Source organism: Neolamprologus multifasciatus, chromosome 14 (assembly GCF_963576455.1).
Source record: "Neolamprologus multifasciatus chromosome 14, fNeoMul1.2, whole genome shotgun sequence".
Taxonomy (NCBI): Eukaryota; Metazoa; Chordata; class Actinopteri; order Cichliformes; family Cichlidae; genus Neolamprologus; species Neolamprologus multifasciatus.
This window is the reverse complement of record NC_140452.1, coordinates 36370844-36390634: the sequence shown is the minus strand read 5'-3', so window position 1 is coordinate 36390634 and position 19791 is coordinate 36370844. Positions and strand designations below refer to the sequence as shown.

The following is a 19791-nucleotide window of genomic DNA, read 5'->3' as shown; positions in this document are numbered from 1 at the left end:
TACAGGCAATTTTCCAGGAGCCGCTATAGAACTGTGCAGATATGAACTTGGTGCTCCTGAAGGTCCTTGGAAAAGATCAGAATGTCATCAAGGTAAACAAACAAAAATATTTAAGAAGTCTCTGAGAACATCGTTGACTAGAGCTTGGAACACTGTAGGTGCGATTGAAAGGCCGAATGGCATGACAAGGTACTTGAAATGACCTAATGGGGTGTTGAAAGCTGTCTTCCATTTTTGTCCCTGTGTCAGATGCCGACTAAGTGGTAGGCATTTTAGTGATCAAGTTTGGTAAACACTGTAGCAACATGGATGGGTTCAAAAGGCCGAACTTATGAGCAGGAGAGGGTATTTATTCTTAATAATTAATCATTTCATTCAACCCCATTTCATTCAATTCTTAGACACAGAAAAAAACAGCACCTATCAGGGATGAGGACGGATGGATTATTACAGCTACCCGGTACCTTTGAATGTATTTTTCCATAGACTCCCTCTCTGGCCGAGACAGATTGTGAAGCCTGCTGGATGGTGCCTGGTGGTTGCCTGATGTGATTACATTAATGGGTTCAGTTTGATGGCAATAGTGGTGAATACCTGGTTATTTAGAGCTGTGGCAGGAATGGGTGGGTTTAAGGGCAACAAGGGGAGATGCAGCTTGCTAGCTAGTTTGACATCGATAAGGTTCAGGTAAAGTGAGCGGCAGACGGGTGAGTAATTCCTTTTTCCTTTCTGATCTGAGGTAGTGGTGATTGCGGGACGAAGGTTAGCACCCTTTCGGGTGAGATCCGTCAAGGGGGCTGGCACGAACCGGCGGAGGTAACCAGCCAGCCCCAGGAACCGTCTCAACTCCTTTTTGGTCTTGGGCCATGGGCAGGGTGCTGCTGTTTTCTCCACCTGTGGATGCTCTTGCCCAGCCCCAAAGTTGTACCTCTGTACCTCCTTCCGTCCAACTGCACACTTCTTTGGGTTGGCTGTGAGCCCCGCCTGCCTTTGGGAATCCTGGACCGTGACCACTCGCTGGACATGCTCCGCTCAGGTGACACTATGGATGATCACATCATCTCGCCTCCATATGAGGCGTGCGGCCACAGCACCCGGTCGATGAAGCACTGGAAGGTGGCTGGAGCTCCAAACAAGCCGAATGGAAGTGTAATGAACTGGTATAAACTGTACGGATTGGAGAAGGCCGTTTTTTTTTTTCTTGGACTCCACAGACAAGGGAATCTGCCAGTGGCCCTCAGTTAAATCCAGTGTTGTGAAAAAACAGACCGTGCCCAACTGGTCCAGGAGCTCGTCGACCCGGGGCATGGGATAAGCATCAAAGCATGACATTTCATTCACCTTGCGATTGCCATCACAGAACCGTATAGACCCATCTTTCTTCATCACAAGAACTATGGGTCTACACCAGGCACTGTATGACTCTTCTATTACTCCCATTTTCAGCATTTTGGCCAGTTACTTCTGAATAATTTGCCTTTTATATTCAGGAAGCCTGCAGAGCCATGAATGCACCATCACGCTAGGCTGAGTTTCAAAATGATCCTCGATGAGAGATGTTCAGGAGAGAGAACACGTTATCTAGCTGTCTCCACCAGCACCCCCTCCACAAACTGCTCCAGCAGAATATTATCCAACATTCGGGTCTCCTCCTCTGATGGTTCCGGCTGCAGCCATCGCACCCCAGTGTCATGCAATTTCCGGGCCCAAGCGAATGGTCAATGGTCAATGGTAACTTTACTGTCCCTAACGGGAAATTGATTTGCAGTATGTCCGTACAAACAAACAAACAGACAACCAACACATCACATACACTCACCAAAAGAATATAATATAAGCCTGATAAAACAACCTAGATTTTTCATCAAAAAAGTGCAATGTGCAATGGCAACAACACTTATGGTTTAGTGTTATTGATAATAGCACTAGGTACAAAAGACAATCTATGTCTCTTTGTCTTCACTGCAGGCACTTTATAACGACGACCTGATGGAAGCAGTTGAAAATCATTAAAGAGAGGATGATCTGAACACAACAGGACAGAGGTTGCCTTCTTCAGCACCTGCCTGTTATAAAAGTCCACAAGCTGGACCTGAGACCTCCCTGAAATCTTGCCAGCCACTTTAACCAGGTTGTTAAGTCTGGTCTTATTATTCAGGGACATATTACCGTACCAAGCAATGATACAGAAGGTTAAAACAGATTCAATAAAACTTTTATAAAAAAAGAGTCATCATTTCAGATGAAACATTAAAACCTCTCAACCTCCTTAAAAAGTACAGTCTTTGTTGAACCTTTTTTACTGTAGCAGCAACATGTGACTCAAAGGACAGAGCCTTATCAAGAACAACCCCCAAAAACTTATAACTGTCCACCAGTTCAATGGATGCACCATTTACCACTGTTAGTGCAGGATGGGGGGATGTCTTCCTGAAGTCAATAACCATGTCCTTATTGGACCAATAACCTGGAAGCGCCAACATTTGCACCATTTAAAAAAAATGGCACCGTGCTAGGTCGCAGCGACCACACCAGGTCCAAACCATGATGCGATTTCATGTTTTTACTTAAGTTCTATTTGAGTCCTGGTTTAATCTAAATCTGTAATGTGCATCAGAAATACAGACAATGTTGTGGAAATTTTAACAATAACCTGTGGGTTTAATAAACACAATGCAATATGGAGAGAAACATCCCAGCCAAACACTAGGATCATCTCTGAAATTTGGGTGGGGTTGCTCATCTTATATACACACGCACAGACACTCTCAAACAAAGAACATTCCACAGTACTTCATGTATCCCTATACCTTCAGTCCAGCTCATCCTTGACCCCCTCCCACTCTAAGAAAAGTTACGACCACCCATCACCTCCCATGAACAGGGTGTCTGGAGATCTTCAAGTCTACAACTGAATAAGCAGGTGAGTGCAGTAGTTCAGTCCTGCTTCTTTCAGTTAAGACAGCTAGCCAAGGTAAAGCCATACCTCCCAGCTAACGTCTTTGAGCGTGTTATTCACCTTTTCCTTACTTGCAGATTGGACTACTGCAATTCATTGTATTATGGTCTAGATCAGGTCACCATCGATCGTCTTCAGATGGTTCAAAATACAGCTGCTTGCCTGCTAACTGGTAGCAAATGGAGAGAGCATATAACCCCAGTTTTAGCTTCTTCGCACTGGCTTCCTGTCTCCTACAGGATCCAATTTAAACTTTTACTTTTTGTTTTTAAGTCACTTAATGCCCGAGCCCCTCCTTACCTGCCTGAGCTCCTCTCTGCTTATACTCCAGGCAAAACTACGAGGTCTAGCTCAAAATTAATGCTGTCCATCCCACGGACTTGTCTCAAATCTTGTGGTGATAGATCCTTCTCTGTGGCAGGTCCCAGACTTTGGAATAGTCTCCCCCTAAATATTAGATCTGCACAAACAGTTGAGCAATTTAAATCATTACTAAAGACACATTTTTATGCCCTGGCTTTTAACACACTATGACCCAAGCATTTTGGTCTTATTTGAAATAGTTTTAGTTATTGTTTTAATTCTTTTATTGTCCTATTATTGTTTTATACTGTTATTATTGTATTACATTGTTGCTTTTTAATGCCACTTTCATATTGTTAAGCACTTTGTGCAGCATCGGCTGTTTGAAATGTGCTACATAAATAAACTTGACCTAAAGTTGACCTTGACAATGGGTCCACTGTGAAGGTGCAATAAAACTTGGGGTCCACTTGTGATAATATTCTACGTGCATGCATACAACTGGTGACAGGAGTGATCTTGCTATACTAAAGTGAGAAAGTGATATTACTATTACTAATGTCACATAATTAAAATAAATGATTAATACATCAGAAAAGAAATCTGCCACGACAACAAACACATCCATAACCACCAACAACTTCTGGATTTAGCTAGTGAACTCAACCAGATGGAGACATGCTGGAGAAAGTGCGCTGCTACGGCATTCTGCAAGCTGAGAACAGATGGGTTACAGCGCCATGACATCGTAGTGTCTGCCCGGAAGTCCATCGAAAACAGTGTGCGAGGAAGCGGAAACGTGGTAAGCGAGCCGGGATCCATGATAGGCTAAAAGCTAACCATAGCCGACCTGTGCTCCCCTCAGTTCTGCTCTCCAACGTGCGCTCCATAGAAAATAAACTGGAGTGTTTGAGACTACTACTAAACTCCTGGGGAAAAAACAAGACACTGCTGTGTTCTTATTTTTCTGAAACATGGCTACACTGAGGCATTCCAGACCACACTGTCCAGCTAGACGGGCTAGCTAGCTACTGCGCCAACACACACCCTACCATCGGGCAAGATGCGCGGCGGTGGACTGTGTGTTTACATCAATAACAGCTGGTGTAGGAATGCAGCGATTGTGTCTGTGCATTGTTCAGAACTTATGGAGGTCTTAGCAGTCAGATGCAGGCCGTTTTATATCCCAAGAGAGTTTACTGTGGTAATCATCATTGCTGTTTACATCCCACCCAGTGCTAGCACTAATGCTAAAGCTAGTGGAACACTCAGTGAACTTTACAAGATTATCAGTGATCTGCAAACAGTCCACCCTCATGGCTTCTGGGGATTTTAATAATGCCACACTTAGGGATGGGTATTGATAAGATTTTTACGATTCCGATTCCATTTTCGATTCTGTTTAACGATTCGATTCTCTTATCGATTCTCTTATCAATTCTTTTTAAAAAAGGAGAACACTAAGGTCAATTAGCTTAGAACTTTGTTTTATATCTTCTCTTTGAACAAGATAGAAATTTAGGAGTAACATGGCCTTACAAACCCAACAGTGAGATCTTAAGAGATCCACAGCCTACGGCTCTTTAAAGGAGCCTTTAAAGGATTAAAAGGAAGGATTTATGATAGGATATGGTATAAACATGAAGAAACAGTGATGATTATTAGTACAATTAGTACAAATAATAGGAAAGGGTTTGATTAAATAAGCTTATTCTATTACTCTAACATGTTCAAAAAAGCCACACAATAAAAGAAAAAAGAAAAAAAAACACAATACAATAATTTTATGTAGTCTCTAATCACTCTAATAATTTTTTATGCTACAAATTATTGTGCCTTAAAATAGTATTCATAACGCTTAAAGTTTTCCAGACTTCACACTTTGAGGGAATTTTATGGTACATCAACACAAAGTAAAGCATACTTAACCATGTGAAGTGGAAGGAAAACGATATATGGTTTTCAACATTTTTCACAAATAAAAATTTGAAAAGTGTGGTGTGAGTATTTATTCAGCCCCCTTTACGCTGTTCTGTAAAGGCCTCCGATGTTTGTGAGAGTGACCAAAATCCATCATGATGATCAAGGAACACAACTGAGAAGTAAGGGATAAAATTGTGGAGAGGTTTAAAGCAGGGTTAGGTTATAAAAACATATCCCAAGCTCTCAGTCCAACCTCACTGAAGATGGAGAGCGATTATCTTTTGGACTTTCATACACACTGTTTTTCAACTACCCAAAGTCTATGAAGAACACATTGCAGTTCATCTAGCGGGCACTATGCACAATGTGCCACATTGGACTAAAACGCAAGTTAGAAACCGTATATCGCCTCTACAATGAGAAACCATGGCTGGTGGGGATTCCTCCTCCCCTGTATGTTGCTGTAAAATATCCTGCTAAAATGAGAATAAATATTGTTGCCAGATGTTTAAATGCAGCTTCATAGACATAGCATCTGATCCTGGCCAAAGCAGCTGTTCAAAGAGTTGATATAGATGCACAGATACCACTGTCAAAATCTGAAGGGAAAATGTAGTTTGGACAGAAAGTAGGAACTTCTGGCAAATGGCATGGGATAATGAAACAAAAGGGAAACATTTATATAGGGTGCAAAACACAATAGAAGCTAAGAAGAGTAGCGGATTGAAGAGACAGGAGGAGGTTGTTGTCAGTAGAATACGAACAGGCCACTGCTTTTTAAATGGTACTCTTTTTAGGATAGGAAAACATCCGACTGGGTTGTGTGATGGGTGAACTGATATGGAGACAGTTGAGCATGTACTCCTTAGTTGCAGGAAGTATGCAAGTCACAGGAGGGTGATGTGGGGTGAAATGAGTGGTGGAAGGGAACTTACGTTTGAACGAGAGGTTAAAGAGTTGAGTCATGGTGAAGGGAAAGTGGTGGTTTTTCGTTTTTTTTGAAAAAATACTGGTCTCATCAAGAGGATCTGAGGATTCAGGAATGACGGACGATTAACAGCCAGGAGGTGGCAGTAATGCAACAGTTTTGGATGCAAGCTGCCGTTAAACTTGACTGAAGAAGAAGAAGCATCTGATCCTGCACTCTTGGTGGCGCTGTCACTTGGTGTTCGCTCGCTCTGTGGTAGAGTATCACTTCCTGTTCCTGCTCAAACACAGTGGTGTTTCTGAGTAGCTTATCTGCTTAGCAATTTAATTTAATTAAAAACTTTTAAATACATTCTATTTTCATAGTATAATCTTCACGTGCTTCATCCGAAGCACACTTTCTGTGTACTCACTACCTAATTTATAACCAAAGTATTCACTCACTGTCTCTGTACTGTTTTGCTAGCTTAGCTTAGCTCGTAGCCGACTCGTTAGCACCATGGCTACTTCACCTGTCCCTCCTGAACTTTCTTGCTCATTGTGTCAGATGTTTAGTTACTCCTCGGTCTCCTTTAGCAGTAATGATATCTGTAACAAATGTAGCATATTTGCAGCTCTGGAGGCCAGGGATTACTGAATTGGAGACTCGGCTTCGCACCCTTCATTCACCCGTAGCTAGCCAGGCCCCTGTAGCTGGTGCAGCCGAAAATAGCGTAAGCCCTGCTAGCTGTTCCCCGGCAGACCCCAAGCAGCTGGGGAAAGAGGGCGGCTGGGTGACAGTGAGGAGGAAGCATAGTCCTGAACAGAAGCCCCAGGTACACCACCAACCCGTTGGTGTCTAACCGTTTTTCCCCACTCGGCGACACACCCGCCGGGGGTCAAACTCTGGTAATTGGTGATTCTGTTCTCAGACATGTGAAGCTAGAGACACCGGCAACCATAGTCAATTGTCTTCCAGGGGCCAGAGCAGGCGACATTGAAGGAAATTTAAAACTGCTGGCTAAGGGTAAACGTAAATTCAGTAAAATCATAATTCACATCGGCAGTAATGACACCCGGTTACGCCAATTGGAGGTCACTAAAATCAATATTGAATCGTGTGTAACTTTGCCAAAACAATGTTGGACTCTGTAGTTTTCTCTGGTCCCCTCCCCAATCAGACCAGGAGTGACATGTTTAGCCGCATGTTCTCCTTAAATTGCTGTCTGTCTGAGTGGTGTCCCAGAAACGATGTGGGCTTCATAGATAATCGGCAAACCTTCTGGAGGAAACCTGGTCTTGTTAGGAGAGATGGCATCCATCCCACTTTGGATGGAGCAGCTCTCATTTCTAGAAATATGGACAAATTTATTAAACCCCCCAAAATATGACTATCCAGAGTTGGGACCAGGAAGCAGAGTTGCAGTCTTACACGCCTCTATGCAGCTTCTCTCCTCCTGCTACCCCCCAAAAACCCATCTCCATAGAGACTGTGTCAGCTCCCAAAAGGACAAAAAACAAACTAAAAACCAGCAATAAACAACTTAAACATAAATAATTACAAAGAAAGAACAATACAGTATCCACATCTGAACCAAAGAGTAAAACAGTGAAATGTGGATTAAATATTAGGTCTCTCTCCTCCAAGAGTCTGTTAGACTTAATAATTGATCAACAAATTGATTTACTCTGCCTTACAGAAACCTGGTTGCAGCAGGATGATTATGTTAGTTTAAATGAATCAACACCCCCGAGTCATTCTAACTACCAGAAACCTCGAAGCACAGGCCGAGGGGGCGGTGTGGCAGCAATTTTTCACACCAGCCTATTAATCAACCAAAGACCTAGACAGACTTTTAATTCATTTGAAAGCCTGATGCTTAGCCTTGTCCACCCCAGCTGTGAAACTCAGAAACCAGTCTTACTTGTTATCATCGATCGTCCACCTGGGCCTTACACAGAGTTTCTGTCTGATTTCTCAGACTTTTTATCTGATTTAGTTCTGAGCTCAGATAAAATAATTATTGTGGGTGATTTTAACATCCACGTAGATGCTAAAAATGACAGCCTCAACATGGAATTTAATCTGTTATTAGACTCAATTGGCTTCTGTCAAAATGTAAAAGAACCCACCCGCCACTTTAATCACACTCTAGATCTTGTTTTAACATATGGCATAGAAACTGAACATTTAACAGTGTTTCCTGAAAACCCTCTCCTGTCTGAGAGATGACACAGCAGTGGAGAGTAGACTTTATCACAGTAGATGTCTTTCTGAAAGCGCTGTAACTAAGTTTAAGAATATAATCCACCCACTGTTATCATCTTCAATGACCTGTACCAACATAAAGCAGAGCAGCTACCTGAACGCTGCTCCAACAGAGGTCGATTATCTTGTTAATAATTTTACCTCCTCACTACGTACGACTCTGGATACTGTAGCTCCTGTGAAAACTAAGGTCTCTAATCAGAAGTACCTGACTCCGTGGTATAATTCTCAAACACGTAGCCTAAAGCAGATGACTCGTAAGCTGGAGAGGAAATGGCGTGTCACAAATTTAGAGGATTATCATTTAGCCTGGAGAAATAGTTTGCTGCTTTATAAGAAAGCCCTCTACAAAGCCAGAACATCTTACTATTCGTCACTGATTGAAGAAAATAAGAACAACCCCAGGTTTCTCTTCAGCACTGTAGCCAGGCTGACAAAAAGTCAGAGCTCTGTTGAGCCAACCATCCCTTTAACGTTAACTAGTAATGACTTCATGAACTTCTTCACAAATAAAATTTTTATCATTAGAGAAAAAATTACCAATAATCATCCTACAGATGTAATATTATCTACAGCTACTCTTAGTACCATTGATGTTAAGTTAGACTCTTTTTCTCCAATTGATCTTTCTGAGTTAACTTCAATAATTACTTCCTCCAAACCATCAACGTGTCAACAATCAGACATAAAGACCTGGATGGCCGCTAACTTTCTGCTTCTTAATTCAGATCAAACTGAGGTTATTGTACTCGGCGCTGAAAATCTTAGAAATATGGTATCTAACCAGAATCTTACTCTGGATGGCATTACCTTGGCCTCCAGTAACACTGTGAGGAACCTTGGAGTCATTTTTGACCAGGACATGTCCTTCAATTTACATATTAAACAAATATGTAAGACTGCTATCTTCCGTTTGTGCAACATCTCTAAAGTTAGAAATATCCTGTCTCAGAGTGACGCTGAAAAACTAGTTCATGCATTTATTACTTCCAGTTTGGACGACTGTAATTTATTATTATCAGGAAGTCCTAAAAACTCCCTGAAAAGCCTTCAGTTAATCCAAAATGCTGCAGCAAGACTCCTGACAGGGACTAGAAAGAGAGAGCAGATTTCTCCTGTTTTGGCTTCCTGTTAAATCCAGAATTCAAAATCCTGCTCCTCACATACAAGGTCTTAAATAATCAGGCCCCATCTTATCTTAATGACCTTGTAGTACCATATCACCCTATTAGAGCACTTCGCTCTCACACTGCAGAACTACTTGTTGTTCCTAGAGTATTTAAAAGTAGAATGGGAGGCAGAGCCTTCAGTTTTCAGGCCCCTCTTCTGTGGAACCAGCTTCCAGTTTGGATTCAGGAGACAGACACTATCTCTACTTTCAAGATTAGGCTTCAAACTTTCCTTTTTGCTAAAGCATATAGTTAGGGCTGGACCAGGTGACCCTGAATCCTCCCTTAGTTATGCTGCAATAGACGTAGGCTGCCGGGGATTCCCATGATGCATTGAGTTTTTCCTTTCCAGTCACCTTTCTCACTCACTATGTGTTATCAGACCTCTCTGCATTGAATCATATCTGTTATTAATCTCTGTCTCTCTTCCACAGCATGTCTTTATCCTGTCTTCCTTCTCTCACACCAACCGGTCGCAGCAGATGGCCGCCCCTCCCTGAGCCTGGTTCTGCTGGAGGTTTCTTCCTGTTAAAAGGGAGTTTTTCCTTCCCGCTGTCGCCAAAGTGGTTGCTCATAGGGGGTCATATGATTGTTGGGTTTTTCTCTGTATCTATGAAGCGCCTTGAGGCGACTTTTGTTGTGATTTGGTGCTATATAAATAAAATTGAATTGAATTGAATTGAATTCATTTATTGACAGAAGGCTCAGTGACTCTTGGATTTTTCTGAAATTGTACATTTTAAAGTCACAGAGGTTTTTCCAACATGTGTGTCCTGTGCCAAAGTGTACATTTCCAGTGTCATAAAATCAGTTTTACTGAATTTTTTTTATAGCAATCACAATGCATGAAATAGCAGATATAAAGACACTAGTTTCATTTTGCCACGTATCCAAATGAAACTAGTGTTTTTATATCTGCCGTTTCATGCATTGAAATAGCAGATATTTAAAAACCCTCACGACTTTCATTTACAGATAGCTGAGGAAAAACAATAGAAACAAAGGATTTTATTTCAACACGGATTATATCGACACTTAATAAAACCTTAAGTCTGAAAAAAGGCATGTATGCTTTAACATATCACTATGCCATGAACATAAAGGAATTCTTTAAGTGAGGGTCTTTGCTTTTAAGTCAACATGTACACAGTGTAGGTGTGTCCCCGTGAAGTCACATGTACATCCATCAGACGTCTAAGCCGTGGCATTGAATGTCCCGTGGAAGCCATAGGGGATGTTGACAGGTACCACCGCCCTGCCCAGCTCCTCGAATGTCTTGGCATCTAACACCAGAAGGAATGTACTCTTGTCCTGGAGAGAACAGAGACATGGGTAAAGAAATACTTGGTGTACAAGACGGTGTAGAAAACACAACGGCACGACCTCCAAGCTCGTGCTCAGCCATGTTTTACATTTGTATGAGGAAACTGTATCTATAAAGAGTACCCTGTCCAAAATGGCTGAGCCTGACTAACCTCGTCTGGAGTGATGACCACAGACATGATGACACCATCATCCTCCTCTGTAGCATTAGGAGAGGGAACAAAGACCGGCTCAGATGGATACTGACCAGGATGTTCCCACACCTGTGAGGGAACATTTACACACCAGGGCTGTCACAATATCACATTTATATCACATTCATGATGATAAAAGAAAAATCACAATAACAATGCTATCTCAATACCTGTGGGACAGTCCTCTCTAACTTTGTTTACTGTTTGTTAACTCCATATTACCCACAATGTTTATGGATTGTCTTCAGTCTTATACTAGTTATATACCAGGCCTCCCCTGAGGCCTGGTATATAACTAGTTACTCCATATGGAGTATGTTACTCCATATACATACTACAATATACTACAATAATATACTACACTAGATTTCTGTATTACCAAGGCTGACATCAGCATAAAACACTTTAATATAACCCTTTCCCCTTTGGGGTGAGTTGCGCTCCCTGAATGCTTTTTTAAATGTCACAGCTGTCACTACACAGTAAGTGTGCGATACATTTTTTATTAAAATTTTAAATCTCAGCAAATATACTTTGTGAATGAACTAAAATAGAAACAGATATAATTGGTTCTATCTGGAAACTGTTGATTTCAGTTGTGGGGGTTAACTTGTTCCACAGATTGGAAATGCGAGCTCTCTTTTCTTTGCTCCAATAAAACAACATGCCTTCATGCGATTTCCGTGGAGATCCATCTTAATCAGCGTGTCCCCTACAAGGTGTCTAAAGCCACAGCCATAGAAGTAGCGGTAGGGATGGGTGTTGAATCTGTGGTAGTTGATCTGAGGAAACTCCAGACCTCCGTATTCATGGAGATCCTCCCCATGGAGGTCCTCATGGGTACAAAACACCTGCACAGGTTTAAAAAAAACAAAAAAAGCAACACAGGTAATCACTGAGATTCAGGTAGTGAAAGTGCTATTAAAATGTCAACATGTAGCAAAGTCCAATTAAGAGTTTATATAGAAGTCAGAATTTAAATAAGTTCCAAAGAAAGAAGAAGTAGGTTTTAAATTTTAACTACCTTAAGACTGATAAAATCTTAATGTTTGTGTGAAAAATTAAAATGAAACGGATAAATTAAACATATACATTCTGTAACGTGCTGATGGCTGTACATTAATACCTTGTTCTTGGCAATTCTTACAGAAGTAGCTATGCTGTTTGGCCGGGTAATCAGGTTCTGGTTGTAGGGTGTGTCGCGGTCAACATTGAGAGGCAGCACAAATCGCCGGGGGAAGGCTCTACTCAAGGTGTTGTACACCTGACGAGGAAGATCTTGTTAACTTCAACAAACCATCTTTTCTTCAGGTAAACCAAAAGCAGCCTAAGGATTTTCCATAAACTGCACAGGAAAGTCAGTAATGAGCATTACTTAACTAACTTACCTCATCAAGCGCTTCTCCAGACTTGCGCATGTTCTGGATGTTGTAGTTTGCGATTGCCTGGCCATCATCTGATGCACACAAATCTATGATCAAGAATCCATCCTCCTCAAACGCATTGATCTGATGGAAGGTTGATAGTGGCTTTGCAAGATACTTGATGGAGCTTACCTGAAACACAAAAACAACAATGGAAATGCACTGTGGCACTAGTTCAGTTCTGCGTTCTAGCTCAAGTCAAATAATGGTACTTAATATTTTATCAATGTGACTTAAATATTATTTCACATTTATGCAAATGCAAATGCAAAAAAAAAAGTTTTATTAACTAAACTGAACATTTATTAGTTTTTTCTGAAATGTTTGTAACATAAATCATCTAGCATACAGATACAGAGCATCAGGTGTCAGACAGAAACTTGCTTTTAGCCCCTTCCTCTTTATTTTTCAGTTATGCTACCATAATCCGTATTCAGATTACTATTATTTGTCATGATTATTTGCTGATTTTAATGACAAAAATGTTTTTACTGCACTTTTATTGTTGCTTTTATTTTGCATTTGCAACAAAACACTGCTTTCATATCTTCACATTTGTACCCTAAATCTATCTTTACATTCAAATATTTACCTAAATTCAGTATCTCTCTTAGAAGAAAAATAAAATACATTCATTAAAAATAAATAACCAAAACTCAACTCAAAATTCAATCAAGTCACAGGAAGAATACTTATGAGACTTGGAAGAATACTTTTTTATTGTGAATTAAGTTTACCTTACTTAATCACTTAATCATTTTTGCATGTTAGAGTCCTACCTTCCCAGTGTGTTTGTGGATCAGATGGAAGATTGTGTTGCATTTCGGGTCCCAGAATATGCTATCACTGATACTTTTTCTTCGTAGCTTCCCTGTCACAATCTTCAGCAGGTCCAGCTTGATGGGCTGTTCAATGAACACCACGTAGTTCTCAGACATTGCTATAACGAAATGAGAAGAAGTTTCTATTTATAATTCTTTGCAGCTGGACTCAGCTCCAGTAAGACTATAGGACTATAAGAAAACCAATGATTGAAATCATTTTCATTCCATACATCAACTCAGAGTACCACTCCATTGTGATACCTGTGCTTTTTTATTCCCAAATTCAAGATGTGCATGCTTCACTACATGAGACTTTTGCTCACCAAAGCTGTGATAGTATGAAGGTTTGGTCTTGTCCACTGAAGGAATTGAGCACAGCACTGTGGCTCCCTCCAGGGTTTCATCTTCTGTTTTCTTGGTTGGTGGCACTTGGATAATGTTGTAGTATGATCCTGTCATGCCAGATACTGTTAGATCTTTCATCCGTAACCTGTAGTGTGGAAATGGATCTGATGTTTCTTAAATACCTTTCGAGGTGTAGGAATTTCCCATGTTGTATGTCGTACCATCAGGCTCAGTATGAGGGTGTGCTGTGGCTCCATTCACAGCAATGAATTTGCTCCAGTCTACCTAATACAAACAAATGCAATGGCACAAAATGTTTGCAGTTTTTATTGCTTCTATAACTACCTTTACAGTTTGATACATGTGCCACTAAAACTTCAGCTGCACGTATATCATTACACTCATGGTACCTTTTCATTTTCCAGTGTGTCAGGGTCCACCTTGTGCATGAAGTTGGTTTCTGTACTGACATAATAGTCACCTTTGTAGGTCACAAAACTCACATTGGCATTGTCTGTGGGCTCTAGAGGGAAAGAAAGCTTTGAATTACTTATTCTATAGCAAGTGCATCAACAGGCTGCTTTGTCTTCAAGATACTCACTGAGTAATTCAAATCTTGACAGGAAGCGGTGGAAGACATTTTTACAGGGGTCCGGCATGGTTACAGTCCCAAACTCAGATATTGCAATGCGATTGTGTTCCTTGTTGGTCTGGTAGCTGTCGCTGGACAGGAAGCGGCTTTTGTAAGTCACTTGCCCATTTGATATTTTGAACTGGTGCAGGAGAGCCATGCCATCAAACCAGTGGTTAAATCTGTAGAGAAATAGATGCAATGCAGAGGGGAGTGAGCTTCATGATGTCTGAAGCGAATGGATAAACACACAAAGATGCAGCACTCACTTGTGGTTTCCGATCTCAAACTTTCCGGGCCCATTTCTCAGGAAGTTTCCTTTGATCCATTCTGGGATTGTACCAATGATCTGGGTGCTGATGGGCCTGGGGGTGTCCTCCACTGAGCTCACAATCTTCTCGATAGAAGGCAGACCGCGTACATTTGTGTAATGATTGATGTTCTTCACAGACTTAGAGTTTTTGAGTGCTGTCGGAAAAAAACATAATCAGAAAGGACATTGTTATAATTTAAGTAAAAATAATGTTAGTGTGTGCAGCTAGTAGCATTTAATGTTTACCTGAAGTATTCTTTTTCTGATGTTTGACAGTATCCATGGCTGTGGTTAAGCCTTCTGTAGCTTAGTCTCTCTTCTGAGATGCTGCTGGTTCGTACGCTGACTCCTGATTTTATACTGTCCTTCTGACACGTACCATAGAAACAGCAAAAAGGTTTCTATGGTTCGATTTCATGCTTGTTTAACGCTGTGCAAAACAGACGCAAATGGCAATCAAAAATGTAAGCAGTAACAGATGATCACTTTATCTGACTGGAAAAAACAGCAAATAACCGTGTCCAGTCTTTCAAATCATTCCTTTGACTCTTTTAGTTAAGCTTAATATGCATGGTTATATATAGCATGGTGAAACCAGATGAACTTGGATGAGTGGCTTAGAGGGATGATTTTCTTTCTTTTTTGTATTTTTGCAGATGTACAGCAATCTTTTAAAAAAATATTTCAAATGGGAATATTCTATTTCTGGAATAATTAAAGCATTATAAAATGTTTTCTTGCTCTTTTACATTTGAGTTATCTGCATTAAAAAATAAAATGAGTTCCTGTTGTGTACTTGTCACATATCATATTTCACCAATATCAAAAGAATGACCCATGAACAGGATGACTCTGCATTTTCAGTAAGGACACTGTGAGTGCCACTGATGGAAGTTCATTTGGGTCCTCACAAAGCTAGCATCTCAAATTAAATTGAAAAAAAAAAATCTCTTGTTTCTTTTTCCTTAAATTTGTTTAAATTAGCTTTAGGTATGAAATTTTTGAAAGATATTGCATGTCATTTTTAATAAGATACTTTTCTTGTATCTTTGTGATTGCATGTGACTTTCTCAACATTATTTTCTCTTTATCATATAGATTCATTTTATTTAAGAAGTACAACATTGTACATCCAGGCTTTATCCTTTTTAGGTGGGCCGCAGAAGTAAGCCCGCCGGGGGGGAGTGTTTTGTGACTTATTTTGGGTGCAGGCTTTCACATATTCTCGGGCATTCTGGGCTAAAGACGGCCACCAGAAAGAGCTTTCCAGAAAGGAGACAGTGCGTTGGATTCCAGGGTGACATGAGAATCTTGCTGTGTCTTGTTGGAGCACCTGGGCTCGTACCGACGAATGGACGTAGAGCCGCCCTGGGGGGTCCTGTCTCCGGATCAGGTTCGGTATGCTGGGCCTGCCGCACCATCGACTCAATCTCCCAAGGGAGGCCTCCTATGACACAACCAGGAGGCCTCCTCCCGATCCCCCTCAGAGGATGGAAACTGACGTGATAAAGCATCTGCTTTGACAATTCGGGACCCGGGCCTGTAAGTAATGAAGAAATTGAAACGGGTGAAGAAAAGCGCCCACCTGGCCTGACATGCGTTGAGGTGTTTTGCTACCTGAAGGTAGGCGAGGTTCTTATGGTCGGTCCACTCAATGAAAGGCTGTGCCGTCCCCTCCAGCCAGTGCCGCCACACCTCCAGTGCCAGTTTGATGGCGAGTAGCTCCCTGTCGCCAACATCGATGTTTCGCTCTGCGGGTGAAAGACAACGAGAGAAGTAAGCACATGGATGGAGTTTACCTTCAGTCTTCTGAGAGAGGACGGCTCCCACGCCTGTATCTGAGGCATCCACCTCCACGATGAAGGGTTTGTTGAGATCCAGCTGGGAGAGGATGGGGGTGGAGGCAAAACGTTGTTTCAGATGATCGAATGCCTCATTGGCTGCCTGCCCCCACTGGAACGGAACCTTAGGGGAAGTGAGGTAAGTAAGAGGTGAGACAATTTTGCTGAAGTCACGAATGAAGCGACGATAGAAATTTGCAAACCCCAAAAAACGTTGAAGCTGCTTGTGGTTTGGGGGTGTGGGCCACTCCAAATCCGCTTTGACCTTTCCAGGATCCGGTCTCAAGTTCCTACTTCTCAGTTATGAAACCAAGGAAGGAAACGGTGTTTACATGAAACTCACACTTCTCTGCTTTGACAAAAAGGCGGTTTTCCAACAATCTTTGTAACACCAGTTTGACATGTCTTTTATATTCTGCCACTGACCTGGAGAAGATGAGTATATTGTCTAGGTAGACGAAAACGAAGTGGTTGATGAAGTCTCTGAGGATGCCATTCACGAGAGCTTGGAAGACTGCTGGTGCATTTGTTAATCCATAGGCATGACGAGATATTCAAAATGTACCAGGTGGGTGTTGAAGGCCGTCTTCCACTTGTCCCCCTCCCTAATGCGAACCAAATGATTAGCACTCCGGTGGTCAAGTTTACTGAATATCTTCATCCCGTGGAGTAGCTCAAACGTTGAGGTCAGCAGGGGCAGCGGGTATTTATTCTTGACAGTGATTGCATTCAAGCCCCGATAGTCAATGCATGGCCAGAGGGACTTATCTTTCTTGTCAACAAAGAAAAATCCTGCTGCCAAGGGAGTAGATGGCCGAATGATTCCCGCAGCCAGTGAGTCGGTAATGTACTCTTCCATGGCTTCTCTTTCTGGCTGTGATGGCCTCGCTGGGACTCACATCCATTGAGGCCGGCTGTTGTGGTGAAGCAGCTTCCGGCAACAATCCCAACACTGAATGGAGCATTCTGGGAAACTGAGTGTCACGTCCCGTGGTGCACTCGCAGACGCTCGTCAACATGAATGCACAGGGTCATTAACCTCTTATGCCCCAACGCCCCCTGATACGGGGGCAAAAAGCAGGAGATCAGGTAGACTTGGGGCTTAAGAGGTTAAAGAGCTGAGAGATAATGGCAATTCTCTCGTTATGAGCTCATCCTTCAAATCCTCCTAAATATTGTTGAGCAGAACCTTCTTTACTGCCTCTTCACTCCACCTGGTCTCTACAGCGAGAATGCGGAAGTCAATTGAGAAGTCAGCTATAGTGCGTTTACCTTGTTTTAGATTTAGTAGACGCTGTGCAGCAGCAGAGGGCCCGCCGTCCTTTTCAAACACGCCTTTGAATTCAGACAGGAACTCGGGATAGGAGATATTCGGCAGATTTTTCAATAATTCCTGAGCCCACTGGAGCACGCGGTCTAATAGCAGCGGAACAAAGAAAGCAATCCGGGCATCGTCCCTGGCATATGTTTTGTTCTGCTGGCGAAAAAACAAGGAGACTTGGGCAAGAAAACCTGAACATTTCTCCAGCTCACCTGTAAACAGCTCAGGGCTTGGCATTGTCCTCCCCGGGGCTTCTAGCCAGGCAGCGGGAGGGTTGGGGGGTGTAGCAGCAGCCTGGGGACTCGGAGGTGGAGAGAGACTTACACACGGAGATTGATTCACGCTCGGAGAGAGTCGGCTTACCAGGGGTGTGCGCTGGGCGAGACCCTGTGTGAGGGCGGAGAGCTCTTTATTAATGTGGTGGAGCATCTTCTTTTGCTGCTCCAGCAGGGCTTCCTGAGTGAGGAGAGCCCATTGAACAGGGTCAGAATACGCTGAGTCCATAGTGGCTGGATCGTTCTGTCACAGATTATTAGGCAGAGGGCTCACTCACAGGACTCACTCAAGTTTAGAGAGAAGGTGAGGGTTTATTTACAATGTGGCACCAAGTGAGGATTTATACATATATACAGTGAGACAGATAACACGGGGCTCCAGGGAGTGGAGGGGGGTCAAAAGGGGAGGGAAGGTCCAAGGCAGGAGCACACACGCGCCTCTTCAACTCAATCCACACCTCACTCAGATACCTCAGATACCTCAGATACCACACCTCACTCGCTCCTCTTCAACTCAATCCACACCTCACTCAGATAGTCCACTCCAAAATGCTCATGCTCACTCGCACACAATCACAGGAATCCAGACGGCAGGGAAGACGGGCAGGGAATCTAGAAGGCCTGTACACAGAGGAAAATAACGTTAGGAGGATGCTCTATTTCAAAAGGCTCTAGCCAGCGAGGAAGCAGCCTCTCTTGCCATCTTAAGTAGTCTGCCAGCATTAGTGTAAATGAGCCACAGGTGTGTATTTAGGGCGGGTTAATAGGCGGGGAATCAAGGTCCAGTTCTGCCCTGTTGGGAGAGGCGAAGACAAAAAACACACACCACGACCTCTCCAGATCTTGAGAACCATGACATCAGGGGCTTGTTGTTGGAGGACTTTTGCCCCCTGGTAGGGTCTCCAATGGGAACTTGGTCCTAGGTGAGGGACCAGACAAAGAGTGATTCAAAAGACCCCTATATGAGTATACAATCAAGGGAACAGTTCACTCTGTCACCCAGGATAGGGTTACTGATGCCCCATTCTGGACCCAGGCATGGGAAGGGTGTCTGAGGGCGAGCGTCTGGGAGGAAGAAGTTTATATTCATATACTGAATATAAACTTCAGCATATGAATATAAACTCATATACTGAATATAAACTTCTTCCTGGGGCCAGGCCCCATGGACTATATTTAGTCCATGAGGCCTGGCTGGGCCCACCCTAGATTGCAGGTTGATGAACGATTTTGTAATCGTATCACCAGACCTGCAGCCATATGTTCTGGACACTAGTGTAAAGAGAGGGGCCGAGCTGTCAACTGATCACCACTTGGCGGTGAGTTGGATCAGGTGGCCGGGGGAGGATTCAGGACAGACCTGGCGCACCTAAATGTATAGGGTGGGTGCGCTGGGAATGCCTGGCAGAGGCCCCGGTCTCTGAGATCTTGAATGCACACCACCGGCAAAGCTTCAATAGCATTCCAAGGGAGACTGGGGACATTGAGTCTGAATGGACCATATTCGGCACCTCCATTGCCGAAGCTGCAGCATTGAGCTGCAGCCGCAAGGTGGTTTGTGCCTGTCATGGTGACTTCTGAACTAAATAGTGGACACCAGAAGTAAAGGGAGCCACCAGGCACTGATGAAGCAGTCCTATCAAGCTTGGTTAGCCTGTGGGACTTCCGAGGCACCTGATAGCTACCGACAGCCCTAGCAGAATGGGGGTTGGGGAGTGGCTGAAGCAAAAACATGAAAAAAGACTATCGGACTGCCTGCAAACCATCAGGC

The 19791-nt window shown here is 42.8% G+C and overlaps 1 protein-coding gene across 1 annotated transcript; it reads right to left on the bottom strand.

Moving 5' to 3' along the window:
• Positions 1-9058: 9058 nt before the first annotated feature.
• On the bottom strand, positions 9059-15237 carry LOC146504558 (carotenoid-cleaving dioxygenase, mitochondrial-like). The gene is made up of 12 exons (XM_085184735.1): positions 14830-15237; positions 14540-14738; positions 14241-14452; positions 14050-14162; positions 13822-13924; positions 13618-13746; positions 13250-13410; positions 12435-12602; positions 12173-12310; positions 11715-11897; positions 11005-11115; positions 9059-10840 (listed from the first exon to the last, which is right to left on the bottom strand). Exons 1-12 carry the CDS (start codon positions 14864-14866, stop codon positions 10724-10726), a joined length of 1671 nt encoding a protein of 556 aa, XP_085040861.1. The 5' UTR covers positions 14867-15237; the 3' UTR covers positions 9059-10723.
• Positions 15238-19791: the final 4554 nt, after the last annotated feature.